General features: G+C 42.4%; 1 protein-coding gene across 2 annotated transcripts; it reads left to right on the top strand.

Annotated features, from left to right (window-relative positions):
- Positions 1-831: 831 nt before the first annotated feature.
- Positions 832-16913, top strand: rbm6 (RNA binding motif protein 6). Of its 2 annotated transcripts, none has more exons than XM_080846671.1 (23): positions 832-872; positions 2678-2779; positions 4232-5756; positions 5962-6051; positions 6182-6251; positions 7520-7593; positions 10560-10634; positions 11094-11394; positions 11531-11688; positions 11868-11968; positions 12096-12162; positions 12413-12593; positions 12704-12765; positions 12933-13062; positions 13286-13383; positions 13521-13826; positions 14052-14204; positions 14330-14398; positions 14655-14876; positions 15555-15629; positions 15807-15886; positions 16012-16063; positions 16210-16913. In XM_080846671.1, exons 2-23 carry the CDS (start codon positions 2733-2735, stop codon positions 16300-16302), a joined length of 4029 nt encoding a protein of 1342 aa, XP_080702797.1. In that variant the 5' UTR covers positions 832-872; positions 2678-2732; the 3' UTR covers positions 16303-16913. The 2 variants fall into 2 exon arrangements, with proteins under 2 accessions (XP_080702797.1, XP_080702796.1); XM_080846670.1 differs by having other exon boundaries at positions 15555-15698.
- Positions 16914-17360: the final 447 nt, after the last annotated feature.

Here is a 17360-nt window from a genome sequence, read left to right as displayed (position 1 = left end):
TCAAAGCTGGACCAAAGTGCCATTATCAGATGGCTCACCGTTTGTAGAAGCAAAGCAGGCAGGGCAAGTAGCTGTTTGTCTCATGCAGCTAGCTTTAGCTTAACCTGGATCAGCAGCACTTGAAACATTATCAGATGAACATGAAACATTATCAGAAATGTGTTCCACTTCCACTGGCGAATTCCTTGATTGGAAATATTGTGTTACCTTAGGTAATTTCTCTCTGAACTTCTCATCCTCCATTTGGCTCTTTCTTTTCTCACTGCCACTTAGAAATCGTTTCATGCTTAACTTTGCAACTACACACGCCACCACAGACAGAAACGTCATGTGACCTGCAATAATTATGATGGATTTAAGATACATTTTAGGCTGATAGTTAAAATAAAATAGTAAAATTAAAAGAATCGTGTTTTCATTCGTTTGCAATGACAAGTGATTTATTTATATATTATTAAATAATAACAATAAAAAAAATCGTCAATACGACGAGGCCCCCTGGTGGCCGAACCCCTGGGCAACTGCCCGTCTTGCCCAATGGGACGCACAGCCCCTGACACCCCAATGAGAGCGAGACGACTTACGCCTGGTCATAGGGCAAGGGCAGTAATGACAGTGAATGGCAGCATTTTCATTATCAAGTGGCCTATCGTAAAGTATAATCCTGAGGTGTTTTATAACATGTATCTTACTATATCCTCTTCACTTTGTAGGCATTTGCAGATACGTAACTGAAGTAGGTGTTTTCCATTTCCTAAAAACCTCAAACTCCTAAGCGATAGGTGGCGAACTCACCAGAAAGTAGGCGACACTAATCCGGATATCCGCCACTGGCATTTCCCAACCTTTGGAAGCGATAGTGAACGAGCCGGGTGAGTAACTTATTTATGTACAAAATAGAAATTACAATACTATCAGGCATACATAATCATTTTTATGTTTCAGGTAGGATGTTTTAACATCAATAAGGATGCAATGTGAAGTAGCGTTGACTTATCATCTTTTGATAGCGACAGCTTTCTTTGTTCGACGTTCTTGCTAAACACCAATGATATCCGCTAGCTGACATAACGTAAGATGGATAACACTATTATCCTAGCTTCGCTAAACCTGTTTCCTAGCTTCGCCAGAAATGCTATCATCATGAGTTCGCCACCCACCATTCCCATGCAAGCAAGGATGCTGGCAAAAGCTAATGTTTTTTGTCTAGTTTCAATATATTTAGATTACGTATCATAACAGTCTTGAGTGACTGGCCGTGATGACATGCTATGCCATATCCTCTTAATTTATTAGCATAGCCTGATGGTTACGCTATTATAGTTACGCTTTCTTTGTATAGTAATCCTTCTTGCGTTAGTTTGGGATAAAAGAGTGGTTAGTAAAGAACCATAAATATCGCTCGGTGCCGGAGACCGCTAATTGTAGTGAAATAACGTTAGCGTACTATCTCGAGAAATCTAATAGCTGCCACTTATATCTGTATTTACGTTACCTGACGTTGCCAATTCAGTTAGATACCGTCTTTATGATATGTGTCTGATCTTAATTATGCTGCCAGCTATCAATATAAGACAGAAGAAAAAGTCGCACCACGGGCAACGTATGGAAACCGACCGTGGAATGCAACATGTTTGACCTGCCATAGTTTCTGCTAGGTGTAACATGATGATGCCTGCTGAGTATTTTAGATTCAGTTCTTGAGAATATGTAAACCTGGCTCAAAAATTGAAAGAGTTTATTAAATACACATACACACAGAAATAAACACACACACACAAAATAAGGATAATTTTATTTTAGGGTGATGAAGTTCTATGTTTCCTTGAGTTAAGTTAATGAATATGTTATCTCACCTATACAATATCTGAATGTAATTTCTTCACACACTGCGAAAAGAAAAGACACAGGACAACAATATCGCCAAATAGGCCAGTAAGCATGTCAGCAAGCAATCAGTTGGTTAGTTGGCAGTCATTGTTAGCTTGGCTCTTTGTGGTGCTTGCAAGGCATGTTTGCCAGTTTTTGACCAAAACTCCATAATGCTGCTTTAAGAGTGTACTATATATGACTTGGTGTCACTGTCAAGGAGATTTTCTTTGCTGTTTTATGAGCGTGTTACAGCCTGGGCTTGCTCCTGCCTCTTAAGCAAATAAATTATGTATTTTCTGAAGAACGTTGTGGTAGATTGTTAATCATATTATGCAAATGTTATTAATGCTTCAATTGGGCCTTTCATATTTTCAAACAGGGAAGGAAACTGTCTTTCCTTTTATTTTGATCACAGTCTGTCCCTACAAAACTGCTTGTGACATCTCACATTTGGCTTTGATTTATAACTGAACATTTAGCCCAAAAATAGCCCCGCCATACTCATTAAAATACCTAATCATAATAGCAATCCAATGTCTAGTTTAGGAACTCAATTTTAAATTGTGATTTTGTGAACTAAAATTGTGAACTAAAATTATTCAAATCACTTGTGTCTAAAGATTTTATTTATTTTTGTCTCAGAGCTTTTACACCACAGTACTAAGGCCTTCAACCCTGGACTGTAATGCAACCTCCCCGGCCCCATGATTTAAACATTCTTATATTGCACATGAAGAATGCCTTGAGGCTTTTCTCAGTCACTAGTGTCAAAGAAATAACCATGTCATGCATCCCTGTGACCTAGGTGTTTGGAGTCTGGTGAGACGTGCAAGTGAGCTCATAGCCAGAGTGAATCCAGCATGTGGAATGGTCCAAGATCAGGCCCTCGGGGGGGCCCAGCTTTTGGGTAAGAGAAATTAGTCATTTTTTGATACTACAACATTTTGTTTGTGTCTATTTGTGGACTTTTGGGTGGTGTGACTTCATGACCTTTCATGTTTACTGATGGTGACATAGATAAATAAAACCTAGTAAGAGGGGATTGTTAGCATTCAGGTAAACTCTTCTGAACTATAGTGTAAGATTTTCACATTAAGTAATCACGTGGCTGTGTTTCTGTAGCCTTTAAATTGTTTAATATTATGTGAAGTGGAAGTAGTATGAGTATCTTTTGTATATTGAGGATATATATTTTTCTGGATAAATACTTTGATTGATATTAGAATGAACTCTGTATAGTATGCAGTCTATGTTGCAATGGGAGTGAGTAAGTTACTTAAACAACAACTTTAAAAACAGAAATGCCACAGCTGACCATTTGCAAGGCATTCACACTATGAAATAACATTGCAGTCAAGTTAACCTGCCTGTAGTAAAAGGTGGGGTTTCTTTTGGTTGTGCCAATGTAAAAAGATTTTTTTACCAGAGCTGGACCGATATAGGATTTAAAAAAACGATACCCTTTCCATTCATTTTTAACAATTTTGAACAGAAACACCAGAGGAGGCTTTTCTTGGACTACAAAATAGTTACAAAGAAACCCTCATAACAATCATGTTTTTTCTCACTGTGAATATGGACATGTGGCTGTCACTGACATTAGGTGGTTGTCCTGAATTCAACTGCTTCCTAGTATTAAGGTCTGTCAAACTGTGCCACCCTTACCTCAGGTGAAAAGCCGAACTATACTCGTTCACTACTGTAGATATTTTTGTCCATTACGACTGTTATGACAATAGTTAATCGTAAGTGCTATCTTATAACCTTGCCTACGTCCTCATTTACTGGAATGAAACGATGAAAAGTAAACAGCAGCTGAGAAGCATAGCCTATCAAAGAAGCGAACATAACCAAACAGTTCTGAACTACCGTATTGACATGCAACAGATATTTAAACCATTACACAGTTAAGGCAGAATTACATTTTATTAACCGCTAATTAAATTAAATAGTAATATTTCACCGTCACACCATGGCATTACCAATATATCCCATAATTTCTCTTAAGTTAGGCATATCATGTGAAATTGATCACCCGACCATGAAGACACAGATCAGACTCTGTTGAACTGTGCAGTGTTGAGAGTCGTGGTGTGTTGCCAAAGTTGCACTGTGCAATCTGGTGGACAAACTATGCAATGACAATGGTAGTTAAGTTAAAGGATCAGTCTTTGGCTTTCGTTAAGTTCATCTAAAAAGGGTATGGGCTGTTATAAATGCAGATACAGGTATATTGGCAATTGGCTTATATCAGCAGCTGATATTGGCACCGATTGGTTGAGCTGTAATTTTTGGGTTATGCTCTAAGAAAGTGTTTGCTCTGTGAAAGTGTTTGAACGTGATCATTCTGTTCTTGCAGTGGCAATCCCAGGGGTGATATGTTTGAGGCCAGAGATGGAGCCATGCCTGATTTTAGGGGCAGAGATGGAATGAATGTAGGCCCCAGGCCTCAGGAGCGCCCTCCCATGGACATGAGGCGTTTTGATGGTCCTCCAGATATGAGGGGTCATGATATGGATCCCAACAGTATGGATCTACGTGGAAGAGATGGGCCAAGGGACTTTTTCAGACAAGGAGAAGAACCTGACCTGAACCTTAGGAGGAGATATGAGATGGAAATTAGGGGAAAATTGCAAAATGTTGGTGGTTTCCCTGGTCAAGGCCGACACCAGATGGAAACGGGTGGAAGAGACATGCCAGGAGGAAACATGAGAGATGGGAGATTTATGGACGTGAGGGAAAGGGAAAGGATGGCCATGGACATGCCTGGATTCAGCCCCATGGACCAGAGGCGCAGACACCCAGGGGAACCAATTGGTAGAAATGATGGTTTCAGAGACATGCAAGACAGAGATAGACCTCAAATGGGCATGGATGATATTGACGGTTTAAGAATGGATATGCCTCAGCCCGAAAGAGGGATGGTGGAACGAAGAGGTGGAATGCATCAAATGAACAGGGGGAGGTTTGAGTCAGACATGGACATGAGAAACCGCATGGGACCCTCAAGTGAGTTTAGAGACAGGGACAGGGACCGATCTCCTGTCAGGTTTGGAGGTAAGGACCGAATGCCAATGGAAGGAAGAGGAAGGCCTGATATGCCGTCTGATCCAAACAGACCACCGTTCGGACCTGGAGAAACCCTGAGAGACAGAGAATTCCCTGAACCGTCAGACGGCTCAGTTGCCTTCAGGGGCAGGGAGAATGAGTCTCTACCAGAAGACTGGCGAAACAACAATGCAAAGGACAGGGATTCTTTTCCAGGCATGATGAACCGCAGGCCTCCATTTCCAAGAGAAACCCAGCCGGAAAGATTTTTCGCTGGTCGAGGTAGAGAAGGAAGAGGAGAGCCCTTCATGGACAGAGACAGGCGATCTGAGGAGCTTCCAGGGAGAGATGGCAAAGGTCCTGAGAATTTTCCTGGTAGAGATCCACCCAAAGGTGGCCCTGCGCAGACCTTCCCTCCAGTGAATCCTGCGTTGATTGCCCCAAATATTGGCGATAAGGATGGTAAGCCCTGGTCAAGGGAATCTGATATTCAGTTAGACAGAAGTGCACCAAGTCTTGGAAGGCCTCCATATACTCAAGACAAGAGTCAAATGCCATCGCAGGAGAACCGTTTCCCAAATGATCGCATACCTTTCAAAGGATCAAAAGATATACCTCAGCCATCCTTGGGTAGAGGGATTTTGGGTCCTTGTCCAGAAGGTATGCAAAGAAATAGTGGAGCAGATCGTAGAGACCAGGATTACAGAGACATTGACTACAGAACTGGTTCTGGGCGAGCATATGACTACAACCTGTCAGATCTGTCTGGAGCTGAAAAGGATAAAAAAGAACCTAGACTGGCTCCCCCTCAGAGACCCAGTAATGCAGGGTCCCAGGTAAGTGCATTTCTTTTGCTTTAAAAATCTTTGCGTGAGTAAGTGAATTTGAAGAACTATTGTTGACAGTATCCCAATGGTTTTAACCCACATGATCTATCAGTTTTAACTCTCAAAAGCACTAGAAAAAAAAACGAAAAGCCTATTCTGCAGCTGTGTACACAATGTGCAAAATACTTACTATTCTATGAACCTGTGAACAAAGGATCAAGACTACAGGAGTGCGTCTGTGAAGGATAAAGTATCCAACACTATCTCCATCTCTGGGATCCCCAAGAGTGCTACAATGGAGCAGGTTGGTACTAGCATGTTTCTTTAGATGTTCAGTAAACCAAATACATTTGTGAATCTTTTCAATTACCCCCATATGTGCACTGATTGTGTTACAACACTGCATTTAGTCTTTACCATATTTTGTTCTGCAGATTCTTGGTGCTTTTGCTGTCCGTGATGGGGTTCCGATGCAAGGCATGAAGATCAAGAATGTTGTCCCAGGTGAGGCCTCATATTTCATATAGACTATTACCTCGCAATATCTTTCGCTATTTACGATGTTTCGAAACCTACGATACTTCAAAGGATTCGTGATTACTTACAGTGCCTTCGATTCCAAAGCTAATCGCTCATCATCAGTGCTTCCAGTGGCTTGGGCGAGATTTCCTTCTTGAGTAGCCTAAGACATTTTACCTTACGCATTGAGTTCTTATATGGAAACAGATGGACCTGTTATATTCTAAGCACCTCTCTTGTTTTTTAACATCTCCACGTGGTGATTCAATAAGCAGTGGTCCGACATTATCTGTGGAACCTTTTTGTTTTGGGTAATTTCATCATGTGCTTCTTAATCCATGGCTTTATGCTGCCATGTCCATGAAAGAACTGGGTTTTCCTAAGGCCCAGAGTCTACTGGCCGGGTTTTTTGCCCCCTTTCATTCTTCTGGGACTCATGTGATGACAAAGATGGTACTGGATTCTAGAGCACAAATCCAAGATCATTAGGGTTTCCTCTAGAAACATCTGTTCACCAACCTTCCTCAGGGTGAAAACAGGGAATCACGCTCATTCATGAATGCAGACACCATACCAAAGTATACTTTTGGGGTGATATAGCTAGACTTACTACACAGATTTCATGTTCTTCATTTCGATGGTGTCAGTAGAATTAGTCATAGTTTCATTGTGATTGTAATTATAAGCAACTAAAGTAGTTGTCAGTAGTCTCCTCAAGTCATCAATAAATACTGACTTATGTGAAATCTGAATCCATTTTGCCCTTTTTGTGCTATGTTTATGGTTTGAGGGAACAGTTGACAGTGTTGGAGACCTGATATTTGTATTTGTTTTTTAGAATTAACAGATTATTTTAAATATTGTAGACCTGTTTTTTATTTTCCATTTAAAAAAAATGCAATTTATGTTGAGATTTAGTATACGATTATAATGTAATCCAACAAGTTTAATATTACATTTTTACAGAAAGGTCAACAAAATACAATAGTGATCTTTTAGGATGGGCAAAAAATTGCCGACGTCCTACATACAGTGGTTCATGCAGTGATTTTCGATGCTAGTGCATTGCATTGTCACATGAAGACATGCTAACTGATGTTAAACTGGTTATTGACTGTCAAGATGGAACATTTGCGCATTTTCCGCCTACTCGCATTCGCATTTCCCCCTCGATGCTATATTCCACTGTTTTCTTTTAATGTTACTCGAGCTTACTAACGGAAATCCATCTGTATTTCAAATGCTGTCCCCAGGTTACAGCTTCGATATGGCCTATGTGGAGTTTTTAAACCTGGAGGATGCTGTCCACTTCATGGAGTCCAACCAGGTGGCCCATCCGCACATCTCTACAACTGCTGTCCGTGGGCAGGAAGACGCCTGGGTTGGGGGTTGGGGTGGGGTGGGGGTTGTTCAGGAGGTATAAGAAAGGCGGGAGGGTTTTTGGGTGGATTAGAATGTGGGTGGAGGGTTAGAGTTGGGGGTTAATATTGGAGGTAGAATTGTAAGAAACGTACTCCGACCGCAGAAATGCTCCGAAATCCATGCTACACATTTTGTCGTCTTCTACAGAAATGAAAGAAAAGCTTCATTTCCAATTGCATGCTTTAGCCGTGCCATACTACACTGTGAATCTTGTTGTTCGGAGCTCATTTTTATTTGTTTTCTGGCCAAGCGATTCCGAGTTATCCTGACAGTACTGTTCCTATCTTATCAGCAGGGCTAAAGAACGTCCTACTCAGCCAGCTGCTTTGTTGCTCCACACCTTTTCTGATTGGAGGAAGTCAGTTTATGTAGGGTCTTGAGAGAAGTTCAAGGCTCTATTAAAAAAAAAAATGAAAATGGCCTAGAGTGAGAAGGGTAGAGGAATTGATAGTATTTCCCTAAATGCAGAAAAGATTTTAGCTTCAACCCCATTCACAATATGGGTTAAACATGCTTACTGAGTGTGTGGTAATGACGGTGCTATTGCAAAGCATCTTGCGTTTAATTTTTTCCCCTCCCAGTAGCATCCCATGCCATTTTTCTCAATTGAAAACATGGCTATAACCAGGGCTATTGAAGTTCAGTGTTGCTCATTGTTAACTAGGTCCATTAAGCTTAACATCAAGGGAGCGCGGGTAGTTTGTAAGTAACCGCTTTAAATTATGTGACAGCTCAGTCCATTCAACTCTAACATTTTATTAATACTAAAGAATTTCCAACTGTTTTGATGTGGCCTTGTCCCCAAATGGGCGAACTTCCTTGCTAAATTATTTATCCACCTCTTGGTACAGCTGAAATCTTAGTCTGTACAGATGGGAGAGCAGTTTGCTGTTCATTACTTTATTCTCCCAACCCTTTACCTGCCTGTTGAGTCACTAAATATCATCTCTTTGTCATTCTCTTGTTTTTCCAGTCTTGGTCTTCTGTGGTCTCAGATTTAGCACAGGTAGCAGGATGCCGCCATTGTGCAGGTTGTAGTTGTGGTTACTGTCAACCGTATACTGGGTAAACAAGGGCAGAAGATTAATATGAGCGTATAGTAACTATGACAGGCTGTGTTATGGCAACAACAGTTGCTAGTACTGAACCACTAATTCTACTTATTTCATTTTTTTGTTTTTATCTCATTGCATTTCTATATTTCTGAGAATATGCAACACATGACAGAACTGCTTGGATCTTGCTTATCTCTCTGGTGACTTTATCATTGCCTTCCGTTGATTGTTGGAGTTGACAGGGCCACAGAGACATCCCTGTCTCTGGCCCCGGTAATCTTAAATCTTTTGAAAATCCTTCCAGCCCAGCTGGCCTCCTTTTTCAATGGATTGCGAAATTCAATGCTTCCTTTTTTTGAGGGATTTCAGAGCCTGCCCTGAAATTACTCTTCCTTACTTTACTAAGAAGGTCCTTTTCTTCAAGACCTCCAGACTTACATTGTTCCCAGATGTCAAACAGAGTATTCAGAGGAACCAAACACCGTGAATAGCAGATGGGCTCTTTCCTGTTTGCTGGTCCATCCATTTATTCATTCATTCTACCGTTTGAGCTTACAACGGTTCCAAACCTCTTAGAGCTGTTCAGTGTGACATTGCATTCCTCATCTTCAGCCGGGCTAATGCATTTTTAAGAGGCCTTGTGCTGACTTAAGCAGACATTTTGAAGAATTGTGTTATGACCTCAAGGTCAGATAAATGAAAGTATGATTTCTGGATATCTAGTTGGGGAGGAAGTGAAAAGCAGAGCATGTCATAAGGATCCTTTTCAAATGCCTTAACTGCCTCTGTAAAATGGTGGTGTTGGCAGCAATATATTGTGCTGCATCCCCCACCATCGCAGGTTTGACTGTAATATGACAGTGGGTTTGATTTTGTTTTTATGATTTGTTACAGTTCATAGTATGTACTGTAAGCAGGTGTTATTGGGTTGAGAATTTAAAACAATGGTGCTTAGAGTTTGTGAAGTGTTACCGGAGTGCAGTCACACATGCCGATGGCTGTTGGACCTTATTAGACCAAATTTTGATCAATGAACGGGACAACAGTTTTTGGAAGAAGAGGCTATTAAAGCCTTATTGTATTTGTCTTTTATTAGCAGTTTTCTGCATTGCAACACTTCTTTTTCTTCGAATGTTGGGTATCTGCCAGATGTGCTATTTGAGTTGACCTTAACTCCTTAATAAGCCGCATATAATAATACCCTGCACAGAGGGCTATTCTGTGATCTGGCTGGCACTGTGTTGAGATTGGGGCTGTCTCGTACTGTGATATCAGACAACTAGAGAAGATTAAATTGCGCTTACAATTAAGAGCATCCCAACGGAATCCAGTCCACAAAATCAGTTGTGTGGGGTACATTTGGGTGCAGAAATTGTGGCCACACTGATGCCATAAAAGACATGTAGAGTGGGCAGAATGACTTTAATGGGACTGACTTTCTTACTATAAAAAAGCACCCATAGGGATATACCAAACCAATAGGCATATACTGTATATGTAAAAAGAGCTCTGCTGTTTTATCAGTGGATCCTCAGAAAGAGTTAAAAATCATAGTGTTAGAATACCAGCTATTTAGAAGTGTTGAAGAAAATAACTATGCCACACAGCTTAAATGTTTGTCAGGAAATCCTACTTGACAATTTGCTTATGAGGCCTGATCAACGTTGATTAGACAATTGGTGTCAGTCTGCCTCTGCCATTCAACCCTTAAGAAGGGTTAGTCCCGACCAGAGAACGTCTTGGGAGTTGTAGTGGCATGTGGGGCAGGAAATGATGGTATATATTACAGGGGTTGACTCTCCCATTTGGTTTTCAGGGTTCTATGAAGGTGGGTGTTACGACGGCTCTGATGAAATATGTTCAGCCTGACAGGAGCGCCAAGGAAACTAAGGTAAATTGTGAAAGTAAAGTCTAATTCCCAATAGAACCACTCTTTTTAAGACTGGTCTCAGTAAGAAGTCAAGACCTCTCCAACTGATATATTGCTAATGGTCTTGTCTTATTTTAACGTTCTTGGGGCCCCTCTTCTCAAATGTCCCTGTAGCACTTTGGACAGTTACAACTTACTCAAACTGTCTCCAGACCACTGCTGTTTAGATACAGTATACCAAGCCAGTTTTAACTTCTAAATGCTGTATAAGTGTTTGAGAATCTGGGCTGTGCTTTTTTTAATCTCTATAGATTGCATATGGTCAGTCCCTGTATAATTACTGTATGAAATGCTACTGAAGGTTAAGGGGAATAGATGTCAATGCTGTTTTAGAACATGGATATCTATATAATGAATTCTTTCTGTATGTGTGATCCTGTATTCTGTGGTGATGTTTTCTCCTCTTGTCTTTCCGCAAAGCTGCAGGAGCCACCTCGTAAACCACCCCAGGTCCCTGATGTGCCCACCCAAGCCCGCCCCTCCCCTCAACCCAAGGTCACCCCCAAGCAGGATGAGACACGGCCCAAGCCGCCTCCTGTTGACCCTGCCGCCAAGACTGCATGGCAGCGCAACTCTGACCTGACACCAGAGGCATGGCAGCAGCAGGTGGATCAGCAGCTCCAGCAGCAGGAGGCCGAGCAGCAGGCAGAGGCCTGGGCCAGTAGGAACGCCTCCCGACACCCCCCTCGGGACTTGGATCCTGTCTTTAAGGAGAGCAAGAGTGAGTGATACCATCCCAAAAACAGCCCGCTAGTTCCTGCAGTGGAAAAGCACCTTTGGTTAATGCCCACTCTGTCATGTTCTCCAGGACGTGTTCTTTTGCACGACAATGATCAGCTTATCTATCTGCTTTTCAGCAATGATCATCAAAAATCTGAAGAACTCCACCACTGTTGAGATGATTCTGAAGGCACTGGATCCCTATGCCTACCTGGATGAGAGGAACGTGCGATTGGTCCGTGGCAAACCGCCTGGATGCAAATGCTTCTGCTTTGTAGACATGGACTCTCATGAGGTACCATGGCACTATTTGCTTTGCACTCCTGCAGCAACCCTCCTTATAAACCTCCATGAGTTCCCTCTTTTGAATCAGGATACCCCCTCTGAAAGCTGCAATGGAAAGAATCAGTAGAACCCCTAAAAACAACTCGTTCTAAACATTTTCGTTTCATTCATTCATTTTCATTTTTGCAGCAAGTCACACGTCTTGTGGATATGCTATGCAGGCCACGCCCCCTGATGTTGGATGGTGTGAGAATATATGCAGAGGTTGCCAAACCGCTCAAGAACCAGAAGTAAGTTTGTCCCCAACCAGGCCATCTGGGCAGTATGGAAATACAATAGTATATGGTAATGCAATTGCAATACAAAGAAGTTACTGAAGTCTCTTTCTTACCCCTTGCCTTGCATTTACTGTTACAGCAGCTACAAGAGGGATTATGACAAATCCGGCTCCTCTATCCTGGGCTATCCTCCGGAGGTATTGGAGGTAATGCAGTGCTTGGATCAGGCATTTTAACCCTCAACACATTCAAAACAGTTCCTCTACAAACACGCGTGATTGATATATTGGCTTTCATTTTCAAGTGTTCTCACAAGCGTTTGCCTTCACCATATTTGTGCCACATATGTATTGCTTATATAGGCTACTGTCATTTGTTGGGCTGTTGTATGTCAATCTCATTTGCCGTTTAAGGCCTGTTAGGTTGTGTCTGACATCTTCCTTTTTCCTCCTGCAGCAACAACAGCAGATGCAGCATCAGCATCAACATCAGCAGCAGCAACATCAGCAGCAACATCAGCAGCAGCAGCAGCAGCAGCAACAACCGCAGCAGCAACAACAACAACAGCAGCAGCACTTCTATCAGCCCCAGCCTCTCCCTCTCCATGCCCCTATGGCGGCAGTGCCAGGAGTCCAAGGTATAGCTGTCATAACAGGCACATCTGCCCCACACTGCTCTTTGAAGAAAGCCATCTGTTGCCCTTTTTAGGTTAAAATACGAGTGTGTGTGTGTGTGTGTGTCCTACAGGTGACATGGTCTTGGCTGGCAGTCGAGACACTCCACAGACCGCTGCCACTGCCATGGTGCAAGTGAGTGTTGTATGTCTGTATATAGAATGATGAAACTTGCGTCATAAGTTCATAAGATGGAATGTGACTGAAGCATTTCATCCCTCTTCATATTGGTGTTGCGTGGATTGATCTGCCCTCTGTTGAGCTGGTTGACATTGACTCTGATTTGGTGCTCCTTTCTGCAGCATGCAGCGGGCTACACTGATGCCCCTGCATCAGAGCACCCCTACCAGGCCACCAACCCTGCCAGTGCTGCTGCAGCTGGGCCGGTGGCACAGGGAACCCCTTCTCAGCACACAGACCCCTACAGTTACGGTGAGAAGACTTCTTTTTACCCATGCCAGAAAACATTCCATTCATCTTTCGGCATAATTAGAGTATTACATAGTCTTGACTTGTTTTCATGATGAAATAACATGACAAGCTAAATGGAATGCAAAATAAATCTAACTGTCTTTAAATGATGGTGTCCAGTGTTTTATTTTTCCATGAGTCTTGAGTAAAATATCTAATCTAAAACAAATATTGCTGTTTGTAGGCTCCGACACTCCAGATCTGTCTGCCTACCTATACGACGCCACGTCTGGCTTCTACTACGATCCCCAGACCACACTCTATTATGACCCCTCCTCCAGAGTAAGAGCTCAAAACAATATATGGCAATCTTGCCTGAACACTGATAAACCCATGGGGCCATGGTGCTTAATGTATGTGACCACGCAAACACATAGTTATTCTTAAGTTGTTTTGAAACTCTCCTTCTATGCTTCCAGTATTTCTACAATGCGGAGACGCAGCAGTACCTCTACTGGGACAGCGCTTCTAAGACCTACATCCCAGTGAGTGGCTCCACCACAGACGGCCAGGCCAGCAACCCAGTGCCCGCTCTCCCTGGAGAGATTTCAGTCCCCTTAGCCTTGGCTTCCACCAGTGCCTCTGATGGCGTTGATATGGCCGCAGACGAGAATGGGAGGGCCATGGAGGCTGCAGACAAGAGGGAGGACGGGGAGTCTGGCCTGCGCTCCGAGAAGAAGGAGAAGGAGAAAGAGGACAAGCCTCGAAGTCTGGCCGCCTTTAAGGTGAGCCCCCATCTGATCTCATTTCAGCTTGAAGCCAGTCAGGACCTCACCTCGCCTAACAACACAGTTTGTTATTAAAGATGTAAAATGCTGAGGGCGTACTACAGACATCACCGACATCATTGGTTATTTTCTCTGGAAGTACAAATACTGAGGAAAAGATTGTATTAGATAACATATATTGACTGTATGTATGTTATTGCAATGGCTTATCCCGTGTTCTAGATCATGAAAGACATGGAACGCTGGGCAAAGATCCAGAACCGTCAGAAGGACAGTGTGCGATCCCCCTCTCCAGTTCTGAAGACCCCTGGGGGTGCTGATGACCACCGGACCTCCAAGGCGGCCGACGCAGCATTTGCCATCTTTGAAAGAAAGGTGCAGAGTTTTGACAACTACTTGAATCTATTTGGCTTGAAAGACATTGATTAACATTGTAATGAGGGATAAGTCTGCACCCGCTAAAGGAGTATTATTTTCTGTGTATACCCTTCTACCTGTAGATCGGTGGTGGAGATGATCTCTTCAAGAAGCCTCTTGCCCCACCCAAGAGAGAGGACAAAGGATCCAAGGTGGGATTCCTGGTTCCAGAACTCCAACCCTTTCCCTTACATAGCCGACTTCCTGAAATAATTCAGAAGATCATCTATAGTGGATGTTGTCCCAAGAGTTGAAATATGTTTTCTAGTTCTAAGATCCGTTTGGTTTTGATTTACTTAATTTTTTAAACCAAGTCTCATTGATGCATGTCACATGTTTTTATTCGTGTTACAATCACTAGTGCATGTATTCTGACACACCACTGGGTTGGTTGTTTTGTGTCTGCAGCGCCCAATGGGCTCGCTGGGCCTTCTAGCGACTGACTACGGAGCAGGAAGTGACGAGGAAGAGGAGGAGAAGCACGAGCAGCCTATGCCGTCCAGGAGCCCACAGGATGAGAAGGAGGACAAGCTGACCGACTGGAAGAAGATGGCCTGTCTGCTGTGCAGGAGGCAGTTCCCCAGCAAGGATGCCTTGATCCGCCATCAGCAGCTCTCTGACCTCCATAAGGTACTCCAAACATCCATTTGTCTAATTCATCTCCTTTCATTCAACTGACCATACACCTTGCACCTCAGTTCACTCAGTATCGTAAGGGGTTATTTCAGGAAAGTCCTTCAGTCACATTAAATGAGAACTCCGATATAGTATACATTTTTACTTTTTAAAAAGGTCCAGGTCCAGAAATTGGTCCAGGATTGAGTTGGAACGCTTTAACTGGCTTCTTCAAAAAATGTATACAATCAAATCCTATGGGACAAGCATATAGCCACAGTCTTTAGTTCATCTAGGCCAAACCGTGAGAAAAACTAAAGGTAAACTAATAAACTGTACTGTAACTGTAAAGAAACTGTACAACTGAAAATAGAAAATTGCCCAGGTCTCTCTCTGTAGAGGTCCTTTCCATGTTAATAATAACATTATGAGCCTGTCTGTGGCAATAACGATTTACATTCACCCAGTTGCCTGACCCCCATTGGAAAACTTTGTATAGTAATTTTGAGGTTGTCAGTTATAGCATTCTAACTCAATACTAGACTAAACTCGACCCAGGTTAAAAAATACTGGTCTTCTCCTTAATTTTATCATTACCTTAATATCATATTTGCTTTCTGTTAAAAGCCCTTGTAGTTGAAAAATGGGATGCTATTCCCCTCATATATTTTCTAAACGGTCTTCTCCTTTTAGCAAAACATGGAGATTCACATGAAGATCAAGAGGTCAAAGAAAGAGCTTGAGGCTCTGGAGAACCAGGAGAAAGAGGTGAGGAGCATGTCTCTGAACTCAAATGCCTTGAGCTCGCGAACGGAACCTCAAGCAGCTGGCTCTAAGGTGATCACAGGGGAAGCTTAAATACAAGAAAGAATCTTTGATAAATAGATAATCCTGGGTGCTTAAGCCTTGTGTACTCACGCTCTGTGGCCTGATTGCATCCTGCAGTTGAATACCAGACCCTCACCAGAGATGAAGAGGAGAAAATACCAACATCCCCACCAAAACTCCTGGGCCGGCGGATCCAGGTTCAACTCTGCCTAAAATGTTTTACTAATAATACAAACAAACCTTGTGCTCTCTTTAAAAACAAACAAACAAAAACATTTATGCTAGATGAGTTACCTCTCTTTCTCTCCATCCTTTTTTACAGAGACTCCCACAAACTCAGTGAAAGGCCTGGTCTGGGCTCAGAGCCACAGGAGGTGAGTTGTGAAGTAGAGTTGAGCTGTTACTCTCCGATTCCATTCGTCATGGCGTGTTTTTTTTTTTCTTCTTCCCATTTACATTGCAATCTTACATTAGTGTTGATGGTCTTTAATGGACTCCTCTTGTGTACTTTAACCTCCAGCCGAGGAAGAAGGATTCTGCGGTGTGGGACCATGCCACATACAAGCAGGCGGTACGCAAGGCCATGTTTGCCCGCTTCAAGGAGCTGGACTGACCACTGAGCGCAGGATGTTTGCCCCCCTTCAAGGAGCTGGACTGACCACTGAGCGCAGGATGTTTGCCCCCCCTTCAAGTAGCTGGACTGACTGACTGACTGACTGGCTGACTGACCACTGAGTGCAGTAGAGCGTCTGAAAGAGTCGGCCTGAAACACAGTTGTGTGTGTGGGTGCACATATACAAAAGTTTTTTTTTTTCTTTTTTATAAAGCTTGACTCTACCCAAACTGCTCTGTGCTAGATTGTGTTTAGCAAAGACACTGGCTCCAGTGCTGTCTGTATGTGTGTGTGGGTGTGTGCATGTGTGAATAGTTGTGTGTGTGTGCGAGAGAGAGATCCAGCTGTTGAATCCCCCACCATTGAATCAAGCGTTTTTGTTAGTGCTCCTGCACCTGAGGTTGAAGTCTATGTGAGAGAATTGTTTTAACATTATTATTTTAAAAATGTTTTTCTTTTGATTTAATTTGAACTTTGTACTATATGTTCTTTAACCTGCTCTTTTTTTTATGTAACGGTAAATGTGGCATATATTAGGTTAATTGAGTTTACTCTTTGCTACTCATGTGAAATACGTTGATTGTACAGAGCCAATAAATGTTGTCAAGATATTTATGTGTTTTGTTTTTTGGGTGTCCATGTTCAGTTTAAGTTAGGTTCTTTACGGGCGATGCCAGAGTAAAATCAGTTACCTAGATCCTATGATATAATCATTATGTATTTCTCAATAAATGATGATCTTCTATGGGTTTTAGTTTCTGGAAAGGGTCAAGGTGAAAAAGCATTACCCCAGAGAGAATACATAAATAACTAGAAGAAATAAGTTGTCAGAAACAAATCAATATAACGGTGTCCATATTGTATGCAAATTACACATTTACCTTATTTTATGTTGGTTGTAGAGATGCATCAAAATGGACACAATTGTCCTTAGTCTCAGAGAGGTATTTAGTGGAAATGAAAGTGTTCCCCTCTGATGCAGACGATCTTCTCCCGCCATGCAGGGGGCAGTGTAGCACTGTGAAGATTCTTAAGGGAGTGTCGGCTAAATGCAGCAG

The sequence above is a fragment of the Sprattus sprattus genome, assembly GCF_963457725.1.
Source record: "Sprattus sprattus genome assembly, chromosome: 10".
Classification (NCBI taxonomy): domain Eukaryota; kingdom Metazoa; phylum Chordata; class Actinopteri; order Clupeiformes; family Clupeidae; genus Sprattus; species Sprattus sprattus.
Note: the sequence above shows the minus strand (reverse complement) of the source record. Positions and strands in the feature narration are given on the sequence as shown.